Source organism: Penicillium riverlandense (genome assembly GCF_028828495.1).
Source record: "Penicillium riverlandense strain IBT 135883 chromosome Unknown utg000007l_segment0_segment0, whole genome shotgun sequence".
In the NCBI taxonomy this organism is placed as follows: Eukaryota; Fungi; Ascomycota; class Eurotiomycetes; order Eurotiales; family Aspergillaceae; genus Penicillium; species Penicillium riverlandense.
In genome coordinates, this window is record NW_026643198.1 from 940,363 (window position 1) to 965,470 (window position 25,108).

The 25,108-nt window shown below is 53.4% G+C and overlaps 11 protein-coding genes across 11 annotated transcripts; 6 read left to right on the plus strand and 5 right to left on the minus strand.

Moving 5' to 3' along the window:
* Positions 1-628: 628 nt before the first annotated feature.
* On the plus strand, positions 629-2,293 carry N7474_007953 (uncharacterized protein; the record flags this gene model as incomplete). Its single annotated transcript, XM_057199363.1, has 4 exons — positions 629-755; positions 818-1,470; positions 1,523-1,590; positions 1,648-2,293. The coding sequence occupies 4 exons, from the start codon at positions 629-631 to the stop codon at positions 2,291-2,293; spliced, it is 1,494 nt and encodes a 497-aa protein (XP_057050064.1).
* A 541-nt stretch (positions 2,294-2,834) lies between these two features.
* On the minus strand, positions 2,835-3,891 carry N7474_007954 (putative short chain dehydrogenase/oxidoreductase; the record flags this gene model as incomplete). Its single annotated transcript, XM_057199364.1, has 2 exons — positions 2,835-3,514; positions 3,573-3,891. The coding sequence occupies 2 exons, from the start codon at positions 3,889-3,891 to the stop codon at positions 2,835-2,837; spliced, it is 999 nt and encodes a 332-aa protein (XP_057050065.1).
* A 1,612-nt stretch (positions 3,892-5,503) lies between these two features.
* Positions 5,504-7,738, minus strand: N7474_007955 (uncharacterized protein; the record flags this gene model as incomplete). Its single annotated transcript, XM_057199365.1, has 1 exon — positions 5,504-7,738. One exon carries the CDS (start codon positions 7,736-7,738, stop codon positions 5,504-5,506), a length of 2,235 nt encoding a protein of 744 aa, XP_057050066.1.
* A 99-nt stretch (positions 7,739-7,837) lies between these two features.
* On the plus strand, positions 7,838-11,707 carry ubaA (E1 ubiquitin-activating protein ubaA; the record flags this gene model as incomplete). Its single annotated transcript, XM_057199366.1, has 6 exons — positions 7,838-7,873; positions 8,255-8,377; positions 8,436-8,527; positions 8,583-8,668; positions 8,734-11,515; positions 11,569-11,707. The coding sequence occupies 6 exons, from the start codon at positions 7,838-7,840 to the stop codon at positions 11,705-11,707; spliced, it is 3,258 nt and encodes a 1,085-aa protein (XP_057050067.1).
* Positions 11,708-12,032: 325 nt separating this feature from the next.
* Positions 12,033-13,274, plus strand: N7474_007957 (glutathione S-transferase family protein; the record flags this gene model as incomplete). The annotated part of the gene is made up of 5 exons (XM_057199367.1): positions 12,033-12,038; positions 12,097-12,265; positions 12,321-12,407; positions 12,464-12,642; positions 12,693-13,274. The coding sequence occupies 5 exons, from the start codon at positions 12,033-12,035 to the stop codon at positions 13,272-13,274; spliced, it is 1,023 nt and encodes a 340-aa protein (XP_057050068.1).
* A 412-nt stretch (positions 13,275-13,686) lies between these two features.
* N7474_007958 (transcription initiation factor IIA subunit gamma) lies at positions 13,687-14,164 on the plus strand (the record flags this gene model as incomplete). The annotated part of the gene is made up of 3 exons (XM_057199368.1): positions 13,687-13,727; positions 13,800-13,947; positions 14,018-14,164. The coding sequence occupies 3 exons, from the start codon at positions 13,687-13,689 to the stop codon at positions 14,162-14,164; spliced, it is 336 nt and encodes a 111-aa protein (XP_057050069.1).
* A 579-nt stretch (positions 14,165-14,743) lies between these two features.
* Positions 14,744-15,718, plus strand: N7474_007959 (SMP-30/gluconolactonase/LRE family protein; the record flags this gene model as incomplete). Its single annotated transcript, XM_057199369.1, has 2 exons — positions 14,744-15,046; positions 15,098-15,718. The coding sequence occupies 2 exons, from the start codon at positions 14,744-14,746 to the stop codon at positions 15,716-15,718; spliced, it is 924 nt and encodes a 307-aa protein (XP_057050070.1).
* Positions 15,719-16,187: 469 nt separating this feature from the next.
* On the plus strand, positions 16,188-17,433 carry N7474_007960 (uncharacterized protein; the record flags this gene model as incomplete). The annotated part of the gene is made up of 3 exons (XM_057199370.1): positions 16,188-16,350; positions 16,406-16,451; positions 16,512-17,433. 3 exons carry the CDS (start codon positions 16,188-16,190, stop codon positions 17,431-17,433), a joined length of 1,131 nt encoding a protein of 376 aa, XP_057050071.1.
* A 141-nt stretch (positions 17,434-17,574) lies between these two features.
* On the minus strand, positions 17,575-17,985 carry N7474_007961 (uncharacterized protein; the record flags this gene model as incomplete). The annotated part of the gene is made up of 3 exons (XM_057199371.1): positions 17,575-17,737; positions 17,799-17,854; positions 17,914-17,985. 3 exons carry the CDS (start codon positions 17,983-17,985, stop codon positions 17,575-17,577), a joined length of 291 nt encoding a protein of 96 aa, XP_057050072.1.
* Positions 17,986-20,464: 2,479 nt separating this feature from the next.
* Positions 20,465-22,007, minus strand: N7474_007962 (aldehyde dehydrogenase family protein; the record flags this gene model as incomplete). The annotated part of the gene is made up of 3 exons (XM_057199372.1): positions 20,465-20,578; positions 20,633-21,517; positions 21,591-22,007. 3 exons carry the CDS (start codon positions 22,005-22,007, stop codon positions 20,465-20,467), a joined length of 1,416 nt encoding a protein of 471 aa, XP_057050073.1.
* A 160-nt stretch (positions 22,008-22,167) lies between these two features.
* Positions 22,168-25,017, minus strand: N7474_007963 (DUF323 domain protein; the record flags this gene model as incomplete). The annotated part of the gene is made up of 6 exons (XM_057199373.1): positions 22,168-22,316; positions 22,373-22,614; positions 22,671-23,532; positions 23,583-23,798; positions 23,945-24,624; positions 24,716-25,017. The coding sequence occupies 6 exons, from the start codon at positions 25,015-25,017 to the stop codon at positions 22,168-22,170; spliced, it is 2,451 nt and encodes an 816-aa protein (XP_057050074.1).
* Positions 25,018-25,108: the final 91 nt, after the last annotated feature.

The following is a 25,108-nucleotide window of genomic DNA, read 5'->3' on the forward strand; positions in this document are numbered from 1 at the left end:
GAGACCCGCTCGACACACTCTCTGACGTTTGATGCTTTGTACTTCACTTGGGGATTGTTTTCTAGGAGTAGCCATGTTGCAGGATTGCGTTTAGGACTTGCCATGGCGCAGGAGTTTTTGAATGTACAATAGCAAAGCCGGCTGATCTGAATGAAATGAACATTGAAGCAACAATCTTTCTGTTTTCTCTTCCCTTATCTACCTTGAAGTGGTTAGCGCGTACTCCATTCTCCATCTGATACTGGACCACCCCCCACGGTGCCACATTAGCTAAGCATCAGGGGAACAGCTGATCGGGAAATTATCAACTCCTCTTTTTCTCTGTGGCGCAAACGCGGAGAGAAGAGAGCGAGGGCAAGACGACATGCTTGACGAACAAACATGACCTCTCTCCACCTGCCCCCGTCTCCTACTCTAGGGGCCACATCCTCCTCCAGTTCCTCCAACCCCCGATACACCCCCGTCTCAAACGGCTCCGATGAGACCGACCCGTCAGCCTCCCAGCAGATGAGGGCCCCCCCTCGGCCCACTGCGCCTACAGACGAATTTCGATATCGCTGAACCGGGTAGCCATGTCTCAGATGTGGATTATCCGGGGGACTCTGGGTCTTACCCGGGCGAGCACAAGATGCCCCGCGTGAGTGCGGCGCCGAAATACACCGTTGCGGAGGAGAAGGAGGTGGTGGGACTCTTCGATCGGAAGCTGGTTCCTTTTCTGGCGCTGCTCTACTTGCTCTCTTTCTTGGATCGCTCCAGTGAGTCTACCCATCTTTGTTCTGCGGGGTGCGATACGCTAATGTTCGTATTCGTACCGCAGATATCGGGAATGCAAAGATCGCCGGCCTAGATCACGACCTGCACCTTTCCTCGTCGCAGTATGAATGGGTCCTGACGGCGTTCTACATCACATACATTCTCTTTGAATGGATGACGCTGTTGTACCGCGTCGTCCCACCGCATATCTACATCTCCCTTTGTGTCTGTGGCTGGGGACTGACTGCATCTTTCCAATGTCTGGTCACCTCGTTCGGCGGGCTATTTGTGCTGCGCGCATTACTAGGCATCACGGAAGCGGCGTTTGGTCCCGGCGTCCCATTCTATCTCTCCCTGTTTTATCGCAGAGAAGAATTGGCTTTCCGCAATGGACTGTTCATTTCAGCGGCGCCACTGGCTACCTCCTTTGCGAGTAGTCTCGCCTGGCTAATCGTCAAACTGAGCAGCAATGGCCCTATTTCTCCGTGGCGCATCCTGTTTTTGCTCGAAGGGTTTCCCAGTGTCATCGTTGCGGTCTTTGCCTGGGGCTTGATCCCTGACTCTCCCGGTCGCGCTCGTTTTCTTACTCGGAGGCAAAGAACCGTGGCTCAGTTGCGCCTTGGAGAGAGTAGGGATGAGTTCCAGGGCCCGCAGACAGGGTTTGATTGGCAAGCAGTTGGGAAGACCCTGGCGGATCCCAAGGCCTACATCACTGCCGTAAGTGGGTTGATATTTCCCCAAAAACGCTTGGCTAAACTCTTGCATGCAGTTCATGTTTTTCAGCTGTAATGTCGCCTTCAGCTCGATGCCGGTGTTTCTGCCCACCATCATTAGACAGTAAGCTTCTTCTCCAGTCGCAACCTCCAACACAAAGTACTGATTTCTCCCCTATAGTATGGGCTACTCCTCTCTCACAGCGCAAGCACTCTCCGCACCACCCTACCTGGTGGCCTTCATTGTAGTCCTCATCACGGCATACGTCTCGGACCGCAGCCAGTCCCGCAGCTTCTACCTCATCTTGCACGCCCTCATCTCCTCAGCATCCTACCTTGTCATTGCATTAACAGGGGCCTTGCACTCTTACATGCCCATAAGCCTGCACACCACCATCCGGTACATCTGCGTCTACCCAGCCGTGTCAGGCTTCTTCTCCGCCATCACTCTAATCATCACCTGGACGATGGACAACCGCACCGAGAAAGAGGGCAAAGGTGCCAGCATCGCCATCCTCAACATCATCGGCCAGTGCGGGCCTCTCATCGGCACGCATCTATACCCGGGCTCCGATGGGCCATGGTATGTCCCCGGCATGGCGGTGTGTTCGTTCTTCATGGTCGTTGTCGCCATCTTGGCTATTATATTGCGGGTTATCCTGAAGAAGCAGAATCGGATCTTGCAGTTGAAGTACGAGGCTAGTCATCATGTCAATGGTGGGCCTGCTGATGATGAGGACGAGGAGCGGGATGGGCTCATGGGTGGGGGGAGGAGAGAGGATCTAGAGCCTAGTACTGGCGAGAAGAATTATCTCTTTCTTATATGATGTGATGTCGTTTGTGCTCTTTACAGTTTTGATGTACAGTATACAATCTCGGACTTGCCATTTGAGTTGAATTTCGCTATTTCGTTTCAAAGTTTCCTGCCGAACTTCTTTGCAATGTAGGGTGTAGGGGACGTAGAAGCCGGAGATCGTGTCCTAGGGCCTACATCTAGTAGATCAATTGTATGAAAGGTTGGATCAATGATTTTGTTCATTAAAATTGTGAATGTCTTCACTATAGTCTATAATTAAAGAACCTGTACATATAGAAGAGTACCGGGGGTGGGAGAACCCGGACTGGGGCAAAATGGGCGGCGTGGATGACCTCATATAGAGTGTTCGTAACTTCTCTTTTCCAATCCAGGGACGAGGTCGAGTGCTTCGCGCTTGGCCATTGAGCTCTCTCGATGGGGGCGCCTCATTTGTGTATGTGCATGTAGACATGTACAGTAAGAGCGTCTTCGTTTTTCCTTTCAACCCCGGACGCGGCACCTTTTTGTTTTCGTGTCGTTGCATTTCATTCTGTTCATGACGGTCAAGACGCTTACCACGCGGTGTGGCCACCGTCGATGACCATGGTGCTGCCGGTCATGAAGCTGCTGGCGTCGGAGAGGGAGAAGAGGGCCGCGCCGCGGAACTCCTCTGGCATAGCAAGACGGCCAAGCATGTTCTCAGCCTCCCAGGTCGCGCGGGCCGCGGGATTCTGCTGGAAGACATCCTCGACCATGGGGGTGATGATGTGGCCCGGGCAGAGCGAGTTGACCCGGATGCCGTGGCGGCCCCATTCCATAGCGAGCGAGCGGGCCAGCTGGATGACAGCAGCCTTGGAGGAGTTGTAGACGGGCGAGGTCATGCCCTTGTTGGCGATGAGGCCGCTCATGGAAGCCACGAGCAGGATCGAGCCCTTCTGCTGGTAGTTGAACATCTGGCGGGCGGCCGCGGTGGCCGAGTTGAACACGCCGTTGTAGTTGATGCTCATCACGTCGTCCAGGGCTTGCTGGGAGTGCTCCAGCGCGCTCTGCAGGTGGTTGATGCCCGCCGCGGCGATCAGGCCGTCCAGGCGCTCGTTCTGAGCGGCAATCGCTGCAAAGGTGTCGTTGACTTCTGTCACATTGCGCACGTCGATGCGAATGTATTCCAGTGTGCCGCCGTACTCGCTGGCAGCGCGCTCCTTGGCCGTGAAGAATTCGGCGGGGGGAGACTCGAGGCGGTCCAGGCAGTAGACTGTGGGGTTTTCTGATTAGCTATTTGCTTCATTGAAGGTCATACTTGGACTACACACCCTTTGCGCCCGCTTCAATCAGGGCCTCGGCCATCGACAATCCCAATCCACGGCCGCCACCGGTGATGGCGTACACGCGGTCCTCCATATCAAACTCGCGGAAGCGGTTGGCGTTGCGCAGGTACTTCTTGGGCGGCAGCTTTGACTGGATGTGGTCGGGGTTGTGCGAGATATTCTGAATGTCATGGGGGTTGTATGCGCTCTTGGTGGAGGAGTAGAGACGAGTCGACGTCGAAGATAGAACTCGCGGCGCAGTGATAGCCGCACTGGCGAAGCGTGGCCGCGCAGCGGCCATGACACGGGGGAGGGAGAAGGACATTTTTGGTATTATTAAGGTGGTGGTAGTAGAGGGGAGAGGGTCGTATGTATAGGTGCAATTAGGGCTAGATGCAAATGGATGATGGACGGGGAAGATAAAAACACGACAATACTTTCTTTCCTTCTCATCCCCAGTCGGGGAGCGAGGGTTTATATGTGCCAGACGGACAGACAGAACGGTACTTCCCTGGACAGCTTCCCGGAAAATCTCCCCAAAAATCTCACGATAGTCTCTAGCGATGGAAAGGGGCCCGGCCACATTGGCCAGGTGACCCGCGAGGTGGATTCGCCCGCTGCTGCTTTCACCATGACTCAAGACCCAGATCGCAGCAATGGACGGGTCGCTTGCCACCTGGGGCAAGAGCTTGGGGCAACATCGTGATTGTTCTGGGCCGAAGACGGTAAAATCGGACGATCCGCTCGATGGATCCTGCGGAATGGCCCACCGTGTAGGTAGTACATACATCCCTGGCTACAACCGATAACTGCGACATGATTATGCATTTCGGCCCTGTATCGCCTGTCCGACACCCAATGAGAGCCGACAATCCGAGCAGGACGAGATAGAGCAGTCGAACTAAGTATGCACGACCAGCTGTCCCTGGACCGCAGAGATTTACCTAGTGCCAATCACTTCAGGTCGGTAGCAGCATCCTCCAATGACGGTCTCGGCATCGCGAGTGGTGGTGTAATCCACCCTCCCCACCGACCAAGGAAAAAAAACTCTGAAGGATCGGGGGATCAGGTCAGTTGACTCTACCTATCCTTCCTTGCCCCGACGATCCCTGGGTCCCGCCGTCCCCGGATTATTTTTGGCAAAAGAATGGGAGCTCCGGGATGTCCTGATTAGGCAATTCTGCTTTCACCGCTGTCTCATCCACGGAGCTATGCACCCCCGCCAGGGGCACTACCTTTTCCTTTTTCTTTTCTTGTTTTTGAACAGGGAGAAACAAGAGGTAGCAAGCTTACGCTTCGTTGGTCAAAAAATCAAGTCTTGCTCAATTCTAAGTTCTACCATACTTGTTCTGCAATGAAGCTTCCGCCACCCTCCGGCCCCGGGGTATGCACACGCGGATCCACAATAGAGGCACGTACCCCAAGCTACCGTAGCCACCTTAACGTTAACTACTAGTGCTTGGCCGAGCCTCGAACGCCTCTTCTCGTGCCACGCCCAGCCCCGCCTAGCCCCGCCCCGCCCGACGACAGGGATTGTCGAAGGAATCGACGCGGATCTCGAACGCGCTGGAAAGATTGCGTACGCACCGTGCGCTGGTCATCTGGACTGGTGGATGCAAGATAAGGCAATTTCTGTGAATAACATGATCCGCAGGGCTCCAGAGATCGGCTCCCACCTGACACTGTATACACAGTACATCCTTCAGGCCGTGGGGGTCATCGGGGAAAAAAAGGAGGAAAGTCAATTGCGTGGCCTTAATTGCTGCCAATGATTGTTCGGTTTTTGGAAAAGCAGAACACATCGTCCATCCCAATAAGCGCCGACTCTGACAAAGAACCCCTCAGTTGCAAATGATGATCCGTGCGACCCATCTAGAACTACCTTCCCGGGCCGTCCATTTCGGGATAAAACGCCTATACCGCTGCTAAAAATTTCTTTATGCAAACCCCGCTGCGGCCGTTTCAGGGACCAGGTCGCGGCGTCCGCGGCCAAAATCCAGTTTCATCAACAACCGATCCACGCCTGCCGGCTTGCGCGGCTCATAGTGACAGAAGTTCGCCCCGGGACCGGACAGGTGCACGGTGCGTCGGCCAGCCCCCGAGCGGCTGTCGTCGATGTCTTGCAATCTTGCGACGAGGTCCTGGAGTCCGGTCTCGGCGGCGGTGCGAGTAGTCCGCAACTCGTGCCAAACTTCGCGCTCTTCTTGGCCGTAGTCCACCAGTGCGTCCACGACTCCTTCGTCCATCTCCAGATCCATGTTGCGTTGGATAGTCTCCAGGCGGATGGCGAGCGCGACAAACCGGTCGATGCTGGTCAGCAGTGCGCGCAGGGTCGTGGTGAAGGGTACCTCAGTCAGGAACAGGGACTCGACCAGAGAAAACAAATGGCGACGGTGCGCGACGGTAAGTGCTTCGGGATCATGACGGCCCATGGACGGCGGCGCAGATTTGGAGGACGATGCTGTTCCAGGTCGGGAACCAGATGGTGATGCAGACGAATCCCCCTCAATCCACTCACGCAGATGTTGCCAGGACTCGTTCACCACCTCGCCTTGAAAGAAACTGCCAATCTCTGATAGCACAAACAGACAGGCGCTGCACGTAGCCCACACGGGTCGCATCTGTCGGATACGGGCATTATCCCGCTCACGGCTCATCTTCAGTTTGCTTTGGCCAAAAGCACTGTTGCTTCGTGGGGGACCCCATGGAGAAGGATGGTTTCTTCGCAATGACGTGCGCTTCCATAGATCCCCAAGACGGATCTGGGCTCGGCGGATGCTCAGTAGGTAAGAATGGATTTTGGAGTAGATAGCAATATCGGAAGTGGAGAGAAACAAATCCAGCGGGGCGCGTACTTGAGCTGTTAGGTACGTAGGTGTAGGGAAGAGTAGATCTTCAAAAGAGACCCGAGAGATCTCTGTCACGGAACTGGGTCCTTGCGACGGGGTCATCGCACGCCCGCTTTTTCGGTCACTGATTGAGAGTCGAAGGAGATTTCGTGCAAGATCCAGCTGCTCATCAGCCGGGTCTTCTTCATTCTGCAATGAAACTAGCTCTGCCCACACTTGGGCCAGAGCAGTTATCACATCTCCTTCTTTGATACTAAGCCCCTCAAGCTCTCTGCCTGGAGCTGGTCGTCGTCGATGATTTTCTTCTATGCGAGCATCTGCATGCGACACCAGAGCGACTGCAAATTCGCCGCGTCCCAGGAGAAGAAAGTCATGCAGCAAAGTAAGGATTTCGAGGATCCGGGGAAGCGGAAGGAGCTTCGATAATGTCGACTGAGACAGAGAAAGACGAATCCAGTCAACCGCGGTCGACAGCTTTGCAGATGAGATCGGCGACTTCAAGCCGGCCAGCTGCTCGATGTGCTCTTGATGCAGAGTGACCGGTGCAGTCGACACACCGGTAGCGGAGATCTTCCGTTTCGCGCGAATGTGATTCAATGACTTCCCAATGAACAGAATCGAGGCTGCCGTTTGAGGTGGCACGAATTTCGGGATCAAGTCGGTATGCATGCTGAACTGCGTCTCGTCGTCCTTGCCTTCGACATCCTCCTGTATTAAAAAGTCTTCCTTGCCATACATGGGCAGATTCCCGTATAAGAGCCACATTGACAGCTGCTTCATCCACGCCGTCTCCGCTGCGGTCACCAACTGTACCGCCATCTCTTTGATATCGAGATATCCCGTTTGTAATTCGGCCCGCAGATTATCGATAAGTGCTGCACCGCTGCAGCCAATTTTCTTGTTTTCTGGCTGAATGAACCGAGCAATCTCCCACAGCCATTCCATGCGCCGCGTCCACGGTGCAAATTCTCCGACTATGGTCGACAATGGCACAATCCCGTAGCCCCCAACGTATCCGCTATCCTCCGTGAGAATCGCCTTCTCCACATCCAGGATCTTCTTTTGGAACTCGCCTAGGTGGACTGTGGCAATAGTCGTAGAGACGGAGCGACATACGACCGAGGGATGCGATGACGATATAGCAGAGGTTTGTGTCTGGAGCTGCGCGTGGAGACGGCTCAGATGGGCAATTGATGCGAGGAGGGCTTTCTCCGGAGGTGAGAGAAGGGGGAAATCGTCTTGAGCCACGGCATCTTTGCCCTTTTCCGCGTTGAAGAGGGGAGACGGCTGGCCGAACAGGGAGAGGAGGATCTCGTGGAGCATGCTGGCTGAGTGTTTCTACTGGAGAGCCGGCTCCTGTCGAGAGATGAATCCCGACGTTGCCAGTACAGTAATCCACTGCCCAAGATCTCGAAGCGGCACATGAGATCGATTATCGATGGACCTATCCGAGGTTTGGTATGACGCGATAAATACCCGACAGTCAGACCAGAAGCACACTAAATGTGCCTGGAGGGGCGATCACATCAGGCTGGCACGACGCGCAGTGAGCAAATGAATGATGAAAGCGCGATGATTCGATCGCGGGGCGGGGCTTAGTCAGACTGGAGCTTGTCCCTCTTACGTCGTCGCTGGTTTGTTCTTCTTTCTTCCTCCCTCCCTCCCTTGCCTTCCTTCAACCTCTTTCACATTTTGCCATCCCTTTGTCCTGTACAGTATAGGTACATTGTGTCCGGTTGCGATTTAGAGTTTCTACTTGCCTCTCCTCGTCCTAGCAAGGTGCCTGGTACGCTGGAAGTTGTATCCCGTTCTATCACTGCCGAAAGTCTTGCTCCCTAGCAAGGCTTTCACCCTCTGATTGTCACCATTCCTTCCGATCTTGCTGTTCGTGAAGAGTCTAAGCCGGGAAAGCGCAGACTATCGGACGACGCCACAGCTCGGCCGGAGAAGAAGATCATGACCGTTCGTCGAGTCACCCTCTCGGAAAAGATTGAATTGCGACTAACACACTCTGCCGCAGGACCTCGGCAAGATGCAGGTGGATAACCCACAGAAGACTGTGGAGATGATCAAGCATGGGGAGATTGACGAGTCTCTGTACAGCCGACAACTGTGAGTGTTGATTTGGATGCCTTGGTTGCTCCACTCTCTGACAATTTCATCGTAGGTACGTGCTTGGTCATGAAGCTATGAAGCGCATGGGCTCTTCGAATGTCCTGGTCGTGGGTCTGAAGGGTCTGGGTGTGGAAATCGGTAAGTGGCGCTCCTTGATTCCTGATTTCAAAGCATGCGAAGAGACCAACGAACCGTCACTTTAGCCAAGAATATTGCCCTCGCCGGTGTCAAGTCCCTTACCCTTTACGATCCTGCTCCCGTCGCTATTTCAGATTTGTCCTCGCAGTTCTTCCTTCAGCCTCAGGATGTCGGCAAACCTCGCGCCGACGTCACCGCTCCACGAGTTGCCGAGCTGAACTCCTACGTTCCAGTGACGATCCATGAAGGCGGGAACCTTGCGGGTGACCTGGAGCAGCTGAAGCGGTATCAAGCGGTGGTGCTGACGCAGACACCATTGAAGGAACAACTGGCGATCGCGGACTTCTGCCACAAACATGGCATTTTCCTCACGATTACGGATACCTTTGGCCTTTTCGGTTACATCTTCAATGACTTCGGCAAGAACTTCACTGTCGGTGACCCTACAGGCGAGGAACCTGTCAGTGGAATTGTGGCCGACATTGATGAGACCGGCCTGGTATCCGCGCTGGACGAGACCCGGCACGGGTTGGAAGATGGAGATTTTGTGACTTTTACGGAAGTCAAGGGTATGGACGGCTTGAATGGCAGCGCGCCTCGCAAAGTTACTGTCAAGGGTCCTTACACCTTCACTATCGGTGATGTTTCGGACCTGGGCTCGTACCAGGGCGGTGGTATCTATACACAAGTCAAGATGCCCAAGTTCATTGATTTCCAGCCTCTCGCGGAGCAGCTGAAGAAGCCCGAGTTTTTGATTTCCGATTTCGCCAAGTTTGACCGACCACAACAGCTGCATATCGGTATCCAGGCTCTTCACAAATTCGCGGAGACCCATGATCGTCAGTTGCCTCGTCCGCACAATGACAGCGACGCGCAGGAAATCCTCAAGATTGCCAATGATCTTGCTGCGGCGGAAGAAGAGAAGGTCGAGTTGGACGAGAAGTTGATCAAGGAGCTCAGCTACCAGGCTCGGGGTGATCTGAACCCCTTGGCTGCTTTCTTCGGAGGTATTGCTGCCCAGGAGGTCCTCAAGGCCGTCTCCGGAAAGTTCAACCCCGTCCACCAGTGGATGTACTTCGATTCTCTGGAGTCTCTACCTTCGTCGACCACTCGGTCCGAAGAAAGCTGCAAGCCCCTTGGCACTCGTTACGATGGACAGATTGCAGTCTTTGGTAAGGAGTTCCAGGACAAGATCGCCAACGTCACCCAGTTCCTGGTCGGCGCCGGTGCTATCGGCTGCGAAACCCTGAAGAATTGGGCCATGATCGGTCTGGGCACCGGCCCGAAAGGAAAGATCTATGTGACAGATATGGACCAAATCGAAAAGAGCAATCTGAACCGGCAGTTCCTCTTCCGATCGAAGGATGTGGGCAGACTCAAGAGTGACTGTGCCTCTGCTGCCGTTAAGGCCATGAACCCTGAATTGAACGATAAGATTGTGACTCTCCGTGACCGCGTTGGTCCTGACACCGAGCACATTTTCAACGAGGAATTCTGGAACGGACTGGATGGAGTTACCAACGCGTTGGACAACGTCGATGCGCGGACGTATGTCGATCGCCGCTGTGTCTTCTTCCGCAAGCCGCTACTGGAGAGTGGCACGCTTGGCACCAAGGGCAACACCCAGGTTGTACTTCCTTTCATCACCGAGTCTTACTCGAGCTCTCAAGACCCCCCAGAGAAGTCGTTCCCCATGTGTACCCTGAAGAGTTTCCCCAACCGCATTGAACACACCATTGCCTGGGCGCGCGACCTCTTCCAGACGCTCTTTGTGGGTCCGCCGGAGGCGGTCAACCTGTATCTCTCGCAGCCTGATTATATCGAGCAGACGCTCAAGCAGGCTGGCAATGAGAAGCAGACTCTGGAACACTTGCGGGATTTCTTGGTTACTGAAAAGCCGCTGACCTTTGATGACTGCATCGTGTGGGCCCGGCAGCAGTTCGAGTCGCAGTACAACAATGCGATCCAGCAGCTGCTCTACAACTTCCCTCGGGACTCGCATACTTCATCTGGTCAGCCGTTCTGGTCTGGACCCAAGCGTGCGCCGACACCGTTGAAGTTTGACAGCGAAAACCCCACGCATCTCGGATTTGTCATTGCAGGCGCCAATCTTCATGCCTTTAACTACGGTATCAAAAACCCTGGCGCGGACAAGGGTTACTACCGAAAGGTTGTCGACGACATGATCATCCCCGAGTTCACGCCGAGCTCCAACGTCAAGATTCAGGCCGACGACAACGAGCCTGATCCCAACGCGCAGCCCGCTGGAGGCTCGAATGACAGCGACGAGATTCAGAAACTAGTGGCCACTCTCCCGTCTCCGAAGTCTCTGGCAGGTTTCCGCCTGCATCCCGTTGAATTCGAGAAGGACGATGACACCAACCACCACATCGACTTCATCACTGCGGCAAGCAACCTCCGTGCCGACAACTACGAGATCCCGCAGGCGGACCGGCACAAGACCAAGTTTATTGCCGGAAAGATTATCCCGGCTATTGCCACTGCCACCGCTCTTGTCACCGGACTTGTGGCCTTGGAGTTTTTCAAGATCATTGATGGCAAGGACGATATTGAACAATACAAGAACGGCTTCATCAACATTGCGCTTCCATTCTTCGGCTTCAGTGAACCGATTGCAAGCCCCAAGGGCAAGTACATGGGCAAGAAGGGTGAGGTCAGCATCGACCGGCTCTGGGACCGGTTCGAGGTGGACGATATCCCCCTGCAAGAGTTCCTCGACTGGTTCGCTGAGAAGGGTTTGGACATCACCATGGTCAGCTCTGGCGTCAGCTTGTTGTATGCAAGCTTCTATCCTCCGTCGAAGGTGAAGGATCGCCTTCCTCTGCCGTAAGTTTCCCTTCATTTATGCCGACCTCCGATGAAAGCTAACAAAGACACAGGATGAGCAAGCTTGTCGCGCACGTCAGCAAGAAGCCGGTGCCCGAACACCAGAAAAATATCATATTCGAGGTGACCGCCGAGGACCAGACGGAGGAGGATGTGGAGATTCCGTACGTGATGGTCAAGCTCTCCAACTGAGCGTGATCAGACCGTACACGTACAGCCACTAGCTCGTAGGTAGATTTACGATATGATTATGTCTAGATTTCCAATGCAAATGCTTCTGCTTTGTCACGCATCAGTCAGCATCTCGTAACGTCATCGGCCCCGCGACTTAAACACCTCACGTATCTTTTCAACTGGTGAAGACATAAGACCTCGTCTTCTGCCTTGTATGTTCTGCATCCTCTTGCGCTCCCAGGCGTTGCACCATATCCCCCATACTCAAGTTCTGCGCGCGGGGCACTATCCCAGAGCTCTACCAAGCTCCATTTTCGGCTCGTTAGCTCGTCCAGCTCGAAAAATGGCGGTAAGAAGAGCCATTCACTACCGAGACCTTGGTAAATCGCTTCTGACACGCCGTTTAGACAGGAAACCCCAACAAGATCACCGACTGGGTCAATCCCAACGACAAGTCCGGCGAGTTCAAGCGTCAGCAGTCCGTCTTCCGGAACTGGATCTCACGCGAGCCCGGTGCCCAATTCCCTCCGGAGAAGGACCGCTATCACCTCTATGTGTCTTATGCTTGTCCATGGGGTGAGAATTGCTTAGAGACCTCTCATGTCTAGATTGTGTTACTAAGACGTTGCAGCTCACCGGACCTTGATTACGCGGAGCCTGAAGGGATTGGAGGATATCATTTCTTTCTCGTCGGTGCATTGGCACCTCGGAGAAAATGGTTTGTCTTATTTTTGTCTGTCCTAGAGAGCACGAAAATGCTAAGTCGGCGCTCAGGCTGGCGCTTCGCCACTTCCGACGAGAAACTGCCCGGCAAGAACACCATTCCCGATCCCTTGCACCCGCAGTTCACTCATCTGCGCGAGATCTACTTCTCCAATGACCCGGAGTACAAGGGTCGATTCACGGTTCCGGTTCTGTATGACAAGAAAAACAAGCTGATCGTCAGCAACGAGGTACGTCTACTTGAATTGTGCCACTATGTTCATGTGTTAACTGAAAAAAGAGCGCCGAGATCATCCGCATGCTCTATTATGAATTCGACGACCTCTTACCGGAGCAATACAAAAAGGTCGATCTGTTCCCCAAAGCACTGCGCAGCGAGATCGACGCCACAAATGAATGGATCTACAACGACGTCAACAACGGCGTGTATAAATCCGGCTTCGCAACCACGCAAGAGGCATACGAGAATGCGGTAACGACGCTCTTCTCCTCGCTCGACCGCATCGAAACGCATCTCGCCAAGAAACTCTCTTCCGGCGGCGCACCTTATTATTTCGGTGACAGCATCACCGAAGCGGATATCCGCCTCTACACGACCATCATCCGCTTCGACCCGGTCTACGTGCAGCACTTCAAGTGCAACATCCGTGATATCCGCTCTGGATTCCCCGCCATCCATCGATGGGTGCGCCATCTCTACTGGGAGGTGCCTGCTTTCCATGAGACGACGGATTTCGAGCATATCAAGAAGCACTATACCAAGTCCCACAAGCAGATTAACCAGTTTAGTATCACGCCCGTTGGACCGGTGCCGGATATTTTGCCCCAGGATGAGGAGGTGCGGGCTGTTAAGGCGGGCTGATGGATTGAGGTTTCACTGTAATGGTTAGGCAGAATCTATATTCAAAGTAAAATGGTGTAGCTTGGGCCTCCCAGTTGTTCTGTGGCGAAATTCTATCCAGCGTGCAGTAAGAATGTATGAGTGGCGGTCAAAGACCGGGCCGACGAGAATCACGCGTGCCATACCGACCACGAGTGAGCCGAGACTTGTAATGAGGAGAATGGATCAGGGCGTAGTGGATCATTGACACAGTAACTCATAATAAGAATAATATTCGACAACAAAATCCGTCCAAAGGTGATACCCCTGCGAACACATCACATGACTATTCGAGCACGTGACACATCCCCGCGTTCATGCGGCTCTCTTTCGATGCCGGGACTCTTGACTTTGTCATCACCTCTCGCGCAAGTCCATCCTGACATCTCTCACGATGGCCACGCAGTCCTACTATGAGCTCTACCGTGGGAGCAGGTAAGCCTCCCACACAAGCTGCCCAATCAGGGCAGGATGACCGAGAAACCCAACTGAACCACTTCAACCTAGTCTCGGCCTGTCGCTGACCGACACGCTGGACGACCTCATCAACGAAGGCCGCATCGAGCCCCAGCTCGCCATGAAGATCCTCTCCACCTTTGACCGGGTTGTCACCGAGGTGCTAGCGGATAAAGTCCGCGCTCGGCTTACCTTCAAGGTGAGTCCCTTCCCTGTCTGCTGCTGGTCTTGATTCCTGGTTGGAATGAAACTGACTGTTTGGTTACTAGGGCCACCTTGATACATACCGATTCTGCGACGATGTCTGGACCTTCCTCATCAAGGATGTGACCTTCAAACTGGATAATCAGCAAGCCGTGCAGGCGGATAAGGTGAAGATCGTGAGCTGCAACAGCAAGCGGCCTGGAGAGGTATGAACGGGGGTTCTTTTTCTCGAGCAAAACCATCGGCGTTATCATTCCTCGGAAGGTTGCATGGCGTTATTTTCTACCAGGGGTCTTTTTCTTCGATTCTGAACCCGCCACAGACCATGCCGTTTGAGGGCATTTCAAATCGTGTATTCTCTGCAAATTTTCTGGTTACAACAGCAAATACCCAGTATGGAGGATCATATAAGTCTTGATATCTTTCAGGTCTCTGTGTAGACTGCTAGTCTTGAGTAATATAGGTAGTCTGGGTTACGGACACGGGGATCGTTCGAAACCCACTAGTCGCAAAGATAGAACGCAACTCCTAATATTCGAGGCGTCTGAACTCCGTACGGCAGCTCTCCCTCTAGTATCCTGTCAGTTTTAAAGCGCAAGTTGAATGGAAGCAAATTTGATCCTTTACTTGATATGCAAAGCCGGCCGGGGGTGGTGGGTCTACATCCGAGGGCTACTTTGACCCCTCTTAGACGGCTCTGGTGTGCCGGAGCGGAGTTGGAGCATTTCAGTGTCACACCTTGTGGACTCTGGATCTGTCTGCTTGTTCTTTTATCTGCCATACTACCCAAGATGAACTTTTATCCACCCCCCGAAGTGATCACAGCAGGGATCTACTATAACCTCCCTTCTTCGCTTCGGCGCCAGGAATCTACAGAATGGGCCCAAGGATTTCCACACAAGTTGGACGGTGTCTTTCTCGAGGGACCAGTAGTCAACCAACAAGGCGATGTTTTTGTTGTCGACATACCGTTTGGTCGCATCTTGAAGATCGACTCGAATAAGAATGCCGAGACGTGCGCTGAGTGGGACGGCGAGCCCAATGGTCTTGCAATAATGCATGACGGAAGAATCGTCGTGGCAGATTATAAAGAGGTGAGTTGGTTCTAACGAGCTCGAGTTTCACACATTGCTGACTTGGTTCAGGGACTGCTTTTATTTGACCCCGCTGATAATAGCGTCGTTCCGTACCTGACTCGACGGAATCTTGAGCGATTCAAAGGGGTCAATGACCTGATTGTAGACTCTAAAGGCAACATCTACTTTACGGATCAGGGTAGGACCGGAATGACCGATCCAACTGGAAAGGTTTACCGATATACCGTGGACAAAAAGCTGGACTGTCTTGTGGACAATGGCCCATCTCCCAATGGGCTTGTACTCTCAGTGGATGAGAAGACGTTGTATGTGGCTATGACTCGGGCAAACCAAGTCTGGCAGCTTCCGCTCCATGAGGATGGAACAACAACCAAAGCCGGGGTGTTTTTCCAGGGCTTTGGATCCGTGGGGCCAGATGGGTTAACCATCGACCAGCAAGGAAACTTGTTTGTCTGTGTACCAGGACTGGGAAGAGTATTTGTGGTTGACAAATATGGAATTCCCTTGAAAAGTATCCAAAGTCCCATTCCGAACGCATTTATCACCAACTGCACATTTGGTGGAGAGGATAATCAAGAATTGTTCATGACGGACAGCGTTAATGGAGCGATTCTCAAGGTGGATTGGCACTGCCCGGGTGCAAAGTCTTTCATCCCAAAGTCTAGATAATTCTTCTTCAGAATTTTCAGGCAATTGCAAATGATTTATTACATTATTATTGCCTGTCTGATTCACCTAATCCTGTCCACCTTACAGCCCGCGCCTCGCCCGGGGTGGACTGACCTACCTTCTGTAGTCCCCATAGGTATTAGGTTTCAAGTCGCGTCTGTTATTGCCTTCCATGTCGAAAACATTAAGACGCTCTTTCAAACCCCAATCGCATGATACACTAAACCCAATGTAAATTGTGTGTAGGTGTGTGTACTAGTCATGCTGAGGGGACTCTTGCAGTTGATCATGTAATTCGAAGCTAACAATAGCGCCATTGCGTAAGATTCTATAGCACCCTAACACCGCGCCCTGCCCCGGAGTTGGGGGTGGGGGGTTTCTTATCGCTCCACTGACGGGAACTATCGTCCCTTCCCGTCACTTGGTCGCAACCACCACCTCTAGCAACCCCATCTGATGTGACCGCAGCATGCCAAGGACACTGCCCTGGCTGATCGGCCAGCATGACACTGGTCTGGTGAAGCCAGAATCGACGCCGCGGAAGCGCATCAAAGCGGAGCCGGCTCCGGATCACGATCAGACTCCCAAGAACCCACCATCCTCGCCTGACAAGAGGAACTTTCTCAGATCATGTAGGGTGAACCGGGAATTTTACTCATCGTGAGCTGATATCATTCTCTCCCGCAGCTCAAACCCCGCCTACGTCTCCGATCAAGCGATGCCCGTCCGAAGAGTGCGTTCGCAGCCCTGCATGTGCTACCGGTTATAGACAATCCACTAACGAGAAACGCAGATTCTTGATCGAAGGCCTAGATAAAGACGACGCTTGGATTATGGTCGAGGATGAATTCTATGCCGTCGCCCAGACATTCACTCAACACTTACATTACGCGGAGTACGTTCGGCGGACGAAGGAAGCAAAGGCTCGGAACGCGGCAAGTTTAGGGGAATTGGACAGACCCACGGATGGTCGAACAGCGCTACCAAAGAATGTCCAACGAAAGCATGAAGCCGAGGAGCTTGCAGCACGTCAGAAGTCCGGGCTGGGACAAGTATTAGGGGAGAATGCCGACGAGAACGAGGATACAGATGAAGAGAAGATGTGGGCTGGGACTCATCTCCATGACCTGTTGACTAGCCCGAGAAAGGCACGGTCGCTGGCCGGCGTGCAGACCATCAAGTCTGCTACCAGAGCAGCTGCAGGGTACGGACAAGCGGCTGCTTCTACCAGCAGCCAGGCGCCGGTTACCAGTGGCGATGGACCTCCTTCGCCGTCGAGGGCTGCAGAGGTCCAGCGAATGGACGTTGATGAGGAGACCGCAACGGATGAGGATGATGATCTTGACCTTGAAGTTACTACTGCTCCTGCACCGGTGAGACGGCAGCCCGGCAATCGATTTGGCAAAGTTTCTAGCAGCGTGTCTACAGACAAAACCAGATCAGCCGAAAAGCCAAACGCATCCTCCTCGAAACCTGAAAGACAACCATTTGCTCCTAGTCAGAGACCAGCGGCGAACGTGCGAAAGTCGAGAATGCAAATGTTATTTGACGACCTTGATGAGCTGCCAGCGCCATCTCGGTCAAGAGCCTCTGTATCTGATAGGAAAGGCGAACAGAAAAGTGAACATATTCCCTCAGATGAAGTGCCAGCGGGAAACAACGACTCCCAAGCCAAAAAAGCACGCTATAACGAAGTTCCAACATTCTTGGTGTGATTATCCAAAGCAAACTGAGGAAGCTCTAGCATTCTGGTTACCGTACGAACCAGACATGACTCCGACACGCTCAGCCGGACTCGAGGACATCCTATATTCCACGGCTGCCACTCTAACTCGGCCAAGACCAACGAGATGGCTTCATGCACTCTCGGACGCTGGCGGTGACAGCTTGATGCTCATCCTTCGGACGTGATGTTGAATTTTCTCCTTCGCTGAGAGCGGACACTCGACGGTCTCGACAGTGCCACTCTTCTCCGGCTCCTCTGGCGTCGGCTCGCGACTGACGCGAGACGTCAGGGTGCTGTGACAGATTGGTCAGACTCGGTCGCTCAATGAGTTTATGCGTGGGCGAGAAGACTGACTCGGCATCGGAAAAGCAGGCAGGCAATTCTTCCTTCCTGAAGTTGGTGGGAGGGCCCTGGGTGCGTTTCCATTAGCATGGATTCCTCGGATTGGGTCACTCGACTCTCAACTCACGATTTCAAGCACCCTCTGCTTGGGTGTGAATGGCGACTTGATGCACCGGACGATCTGACGAAAACACTCCATTCTTGACTCTTTATTTTCAGCTTCGTTCTGTGAATACAACACACAGGGGATTCTTCGACGATTATGAAGCGATGGAACGATGCTGCCGAGGTATCTGGGTATCTTGGAACAATGTAAAGCAACAAAGAAAAGCAATGCTCCGGAGTGAAACAAATGCTATAACGAGAGACAGGAGGGATCAAACGAGGGACTGGGGACGATAACGCCTAAAAAAGAAACGGAAAGGAAGGAAACACTGCAGATGCGCTATGACATTGAGGCGTCGGTGAGAGGAACCAAAGAAGATGTAGGCCGGGGTACATATATAGTAAGCGTACGTAGTAAGTTAGTTACATACGGTCTATCTGCAGTATGCAAATCCATGCTGATCCCGGCCTTGTCAGGGACTGGTGGATCCTCCGATCAACGGGATTGCCCATCCTGTGGCATGGAACGATGACAGGCTCGGCAAGATCACAGCAAGTCCTCGCCGCGGGTCTCCCTTTGCTGGGGACTAGTGTGTGACACATTCCAGTGTCTCGCTCGCTGCCCTGGCCACGCTTGTTCCCCTGGCAGCCCAAAGTTTCTCTTTCTTCCTTGTTTTTTTTTCATGTACAGCATCATCTGCAGAATCTCCGGAACAATATGCCGCCCATTGTTACAGGCAGCAAGTGGCGAGCAAGTCGTCATAGGCCTGCGTCCTGCAGGGAAGGAAAATGACGACTGCACTCAAAAGGACATCAGTGGAGAAAGAGTGGAGAGCTGATAACGACCTCCGTACCGAAGGGGCAAAAAGGAGAAACGCGAAACTTTCGGCCTCGCGTGCTGCTGAACGATCCCCATCGCGCATTCTTCGCTGTCCCTTCGGACGGCTCACTCGGCACTCGGCGCGATTTTAAGGTTTTGGTCTAGTCTTTCCCCAGTGCAGACTGAAAACACGCCCGCTCATGGATCGGGTATGCGCATGAACATACCGTGAGGGCCCGGCGCGGTGCCTTACCGGGACTGTTGCCTCCTGCTGTCAAAGTGGATGGCTGCTTGCAATTCATCTCAGGTGGCTTGCGTGCCCATTCTTCCTTCCTTTGTCTTGACCGGGTCTTGCCTGTTTCGTATCTCGGCTGGCGCATTGCTGTAATCTCGATGATGAACGCGCGGTCGATCCTCATCACCGGACCTGCACCCTGCGTGGATTGATCATGGATTCGTCACTGACAGGGGTGATCTTGGAAGGCTACTTTACAGTATGTAATACTCATTCTGGGATGACCTACTGTTTTTGGGAGGTCACGATGCTACACCAAACAGCAAGGCTTCCAAGGTTGCCACATATGTACTCGCGAGAAAGCAAATGTACTCAAATTCCTCAACACATGGCATGAACGCCCCCAGTCCAATCCTTAATTTCCAACCTAGACATCAGTCCAGTCCAGCCCAGCCCAGGATGCGGCTGAGCTCCATTCCCTCGCTTCTTTGTCCTTCCGTGGTGCAACCTAACTCTCAGGCACGACAAAACGCCACAGAAATATAACAGAAATTACGAGTCAACACGAAGCAAAAAAATGCCCTTGCGCCAGCCTCCCGGAGTGGGTTTTCGTTGGTTGTTATTTTGGTTGTTCATCCCTTGCATCGCAGTAATGCTCCGAGGACCTTGGCGCCTCGCACCCTGTTCAGCTGCAGGTACAGGCCTCTAGTACGCATTCCGGACAAAGCAGGTACATACATAAACGGAAGGTGGGCTTTTTGTGTGTGGGGATTATTATTCGGTTTCTCTTTCTCAAGAGATGCTATTATTGTATTTTCAGTAGGTAGTTGAATGGAGCCGTGCCCTAACTCAGCCCCAGGAATCTTAGTAGCTAACTCACAAAGGGAGATGATTTGTCAACTTAAAGCCATTGACAGCTCGATCCACCGTAGAAACAAGGTCATTAACAGGTTTTGAACATTGATTTTAGGCGACTCTCTTCCTGTCTGATCTCGGTACCTGTCACGATGCATCTATTCTCTCAAGGTACTTGTGAGTGGACGGCCGGCATGCGGTGGAGTCCTCGCAACGCAAGGCCTGGAATTGGCGCATATCGTGTATTAGTGAAGTAATGCCTCCGTAACAACAGGTGCTTGACTTGGCTTGCATTCCTGATTCTCATCGAAACTTCCACGGGCCGGCGGCCTTGGCGGGCTGCTAAGATCCATTCCTCTCGTTGGGTTAAAGATCGGCTTGGTTGACACTGTCTACATTTATGTTGTTTCCTAAGTTACTGGATGGTTCAGGAATAGAAGACAAGGTATATTCGTGTGTTTTTTTGTTGTTTAGCGCTGCTTTCTGGAAGAATTCAAGTTCCTCGGAGCTCAGAGACAGACCCGAATATGCGTGGTGGACAACCAGATATATACTCAGAAAGGATATCATGATTTCGATGATTTGATATACGTTGAGCCTAGATAGATACCTCACTTGGCCATACATAGAGTCAATATCTCAAACAAATCACACGCCCGCGATCTATTTCGGGTAGTCCTTGATATGGTGGCTCTTCAGCTTCACAAACTGTTCGAACCCAAATCGGCTGAGAGTCACGCCTCGGCCCGAGTTCTTCCAGCCGGTCCAAGCCAGGTCCTGTAGAATAAGATTGTTAAAAGAGTTCTAGTTGGCAGGATATCTAAAACTCACCGGAGCAGGATAGTCAGCGCGGTTGACAAACACAGTCCCGGCCTCGACCCTCTCCATCAGCTTCTCGGCTGTAGCAACATCCTTCGTCCAAAGACTAGCCGTCAGACCGAACTCGCTATCATTCATCAGCCGAATAGCCTCGTCATCGCCCGATACCTTCATGACAGGAATGACCGGGCCAAACGTCTCCTCCGTCATAACGAGCATGTCGTGATTCACACCCGTGAGCAGAGTGGGCTTGACATAGTTTCCATTGGGCGGGAAATTCTCAAAAGTCTCGTTAGCAGGCGTCTCATCCTTTGCGCCCTTCTTGACTGCATCTTCAATGTGCGCCAGGATCATCTCCCTTGCGCGCTTGGAGATAACAGGGCCGATCTGAGTCTTGGGATCAGAGGGCTCGCCGACGCGATACTTGCTTAGCACGTTCTTGACCTCCGCCACGAAGCCATCGTAGACCTTCTCGTGGACGTACACGCGCTCGAGTGCGCAGCAGCTCTGTCCGCTGTTGAAAATCGCGCCGTCGACAATCTCCTCCGCTGCCCAAGCCACATCCACATCGTCCCGCACGTACGCTGGGTCCTTGCCGCCCAGCTCAAGGCCCACGTTCACAATCCGGTCGGCGGCAGCTTTCTGCACTGCCAGACCACCGGCCACCGAGCCGGTGAAGCAGATATGGTTCACTAGCGGAGAGCGGACCAGTGTCTCAAGTAGGGTCAGGGATCCGCAGTGGAAGTACTGGATCACATCCTTGGGAAGACCGGCCTCGTAGAAGGCGGAGGCAGCCTGCTCAACGATGGTCGGGGTCTGGGGCGAAGGTTTCAGAATGACCGCATTGCCTGCCAGGATCGCAGGGATCAAGCTGTTGACCAGAATGAGGTAGGGGTACTAGAAACGAAGGCCAATCCGGCTTAGTTGGGGTCTTGAAGTGATAGACAGCCAAAAAAGAAAACAAACTCACGTTCCACGCGAAGATAATCAGCGCCACACCCACCGGCTGGCGTTTGATATACCGTCGAAACCCCTTTTCTTCCTCACCAGGGACAACGCCTTCCTCACCGAGCACCGACGTACTAATGCGGTTCAGGTAGTGGCTGCGCTTGATGGCCGTTGCGATCTCCACGCCGGTATATGCGATGGGCCGGCCCATCTGCTCAGTGACTTCGCGAGCGAGCTCATCCTTCTTCTTCTCTAGGATCGCCAATGCCCGCGACACGATCTGCTGTCTCTGTTCCAGGGTGGTGGACTGCGAGAACGATCGGAAGGCAGCCTGGGCGATCTCGGGGATGCGAGTCAGGTCATCAGACGAGATGCCCGTGCGAGTGAGGATCGGGGCATTTGTGGCGGGGGAGATGGTCGTGATGGTTTCGAGAGACATGATGTGATGGTGGTGTTGAACCAGGAAGTGTTGGAGAAGAAACACGGTGAGGGGCAACTACGCCGCCGCTCTTATCTGTTTATCGGATTTATCTTATCGCAACAATGACATCGTTTACTGGTTCGTTTCCTAATTAACCTCCCTTAGGGGGAAGAACTCTTTACAGATCCCGCACCAGCCGTGCGCCAGCCCAGGCATACAAGTAGTTGTGCTGATACCAATTGACAAACGTCGTCCGGCCTGCAATCCGCGGATAAGTGGCCCAAGACCCGCCAAGGACAACATGATGCTTTCCATCAAAGAAATCCGCTACAATAAAACAGTGAGCAAGCAGATGAGACCCTACGGATCGAGGGGTCACTTACAGGAATAACCCGGGTAGATCTCCATGGGCTTGAATCCCTCGTGCGCCATAAACGGCGAACTCGTCCATTCCCAGACGCCGCCCAGTTCACCCTGGCCGGCGAGTCGGTCGCCCTGTGCAGTGACTGGGGTCGGGTGCCAGTGGCGGAAACCAACGTTGCAACCGTTGAGGTCCAGGAATACGGGCAGATTGCCCTGAGATGGCGGCTTGTGACCGTTTGCCGACGACCCATTGACTCCGTTGCTGCCGAGACAATCAGTTATTCTCTCTCATCTGAAACAGGAGTGCGCTAGACAAACCTTGTGGGATGAGAGACTCTGCCATTAAGCTGGGCAGAGTGCTGATAGATACTCTTGACCTCATCGAGAGTAGGAATGCGACACTTGGTCCATTCGGCATAGCCAGCCAGCTCATCATAGGAAGCCATCAACGGCCAGTCCTCGGCAAGCTTTAGAGGGACGGGCCCGAACACGGTCCGAATGGCATATTTATCCAAGAATTCGTCCGTGGCTGAACCGTTGCCGTTCTGTAAGAGGCCGCCATTCTGAGAAATTTGGGTCCAGGAGGCTGGCCGTGTTTGAATCTGATTAGTCTGCAAGTACTTTGCGTATTCGCCGTTGGTGACCGGACGGGCTTGAGCCTCGAAAGAGTGCACCGTCACTGTCCTCTGAGGTTTTTCATTATCCCAACCGAAAGAGCTCCGGGGCAGTTCGTTCTCCTTCGAGTCGTCCAGGCCAATAGCCAGTTGCTGCTCAGGAATAGTGAACCACTCATTGGGTTTTGCGTTGGTCTTTGCTTGCTGGGCTAGGTGCGCGAAGTCTGGCCGTTCCAGGCCGACAGGAGGCAGCACTTTGTCGCTCTGGAGCAGCATGTATAGGAAGGTCTCCAGGTGCATCGCATCATGCTCGAGACTAATCCAGAGCGCTTCGGCAAGACTCCGGTTTGTGATGGGCCCATTATTAATCAGTGCCCGGACGCGGATGCGGACGCGCTCTTGGTAATCTAAGATCTCGTGTAGCGGCGGCCACTCGTCCGGCGCCTCGCTGTGGGAATGACATTGCTCGGGGTCATTCACGTCGGGGTCAATGCCACGTTCAAAAATCTGGCGGTACGAGCTGGGTTCCGTAGGCTTGTCTCCCAACGCTCGCGAGAGATGAATATCTACTGTGGTTAGTGTGGAGATGCGGGGATCATCAATAGTCAGGACAAACCACAAAAGGTTGGAAGATGGCCCAGATAGAAAATGAGCTCGTTGCGGAGCTTGATGGGCTTGGACCAGAGCTCCTCACGAGGGATCATGGTCTTGGTGACGATATCCCAGGTGGTCCAGAGAGTCTGGAAGTCCTCGACCTGCGGGACGGGGTGGGCGGCATATTGGGCCGGGTCGGTGGGAAGCGGACGGGCGGAGGGCGACAGGAGATGGAGATCTAGGAGGGACGAGGTGAGCATGGTGGGAGAGAGAGAGAGGAGAGAGAGGGAAAGGGAGGGAGGGGAGAGGGGGAGAGAGAGAGAGAGTGAGCGAGTGTATGTGATGGGAAATCTGGAGAGAAGAGAAGGTGACGTAAACACGCACGATAAGTGTCAGCGTCATTGCCAAACTCGGCCTGAGCAATCAGCGCCGCCTCGCGCCACAAAACATCCCGTTCCTGGCGATTATACTTGACGGACTCTTCGAAGTGCAGCTTCTCGCCTTTACTAATGGCCCGGCCATTGATCACTACGTCCACCTTGGGCGAGTAGTATGCGTGGTGTCGCCCGCCAGGCACGTCGTACGCAGTGACAATCTCCCACTCGTCGGCCTTGAACGCGTCAAACCCGAGAACGCGGTTCGCATGGACCAGTCCGTTCTCATAAAATGCATGAGTAATACCCTCGGAGTCATTGTACGCCTTGAATACCCGGTCCGGGTCCTGGCATGCGTCCAATCCGATGATCATCAAGTCCGAGGGACTCAACGATTTCGCAAAGCCGGCGAGAAACTCTGGGGCACTGGAGCGGCTGAAATTGCCGATGGAGGATCCAATGGACAAGACCACGGTCGGTCTCGTTCGATTCTCGGCGTTCTTCAGCCAGACGAGGCCATCGTCGTACGTGCCATGAAGACCATGCAGTCCCACATATGCGAATCCCTCGGGATTGATCTTGGAAAACGTCCGCTTCAGTTCATCCAGAGAGAGGTCCAACGCGTAGTAGTCCACCGACTTCTTCGTACGCTCGCACTCCCGGAGCAAGATCTCGATCTTGCGCAGATTTCTAGAGAAAAAGTGTTAGAAAGTCTGCGAGGGCATTGACGCTCTACGACGCATCATCCAGGCTGCGGATGCAGAGTGCAAGAACAACAGACCCACTACCAAGCTCCACCACCTGGGCATTCTCCGGAATCCGTTCAACGATCCGCTTCGCGTTGGCGGTTAACACCTCGATCTCCGTGTTGGTCAGGTAGTACTCGTCCAGGTACGTGATCTGCTCGAACAGCTTGAGTCCCTTGGCGTCGTACAGTAGCAGAGTGGGAAACGAGCGCGGCGTCCCCGCGGGAGGATCGATTTGCTTGTAAATCTCGTCCACGAGAGAGAAGTCCATGTCGCTCTGGTGGATATCGACGATCTCGACAGCATCACTGCCAATGCGAACGGCCGACGGTGACATCTTGATTGCTGGAAATGTGATGCGAGCAAGGGGAAAGAGAAGACCGACCAAACCAATTGTTAGGCAGCCAGGGAGGGGGGTTTATGTGGTG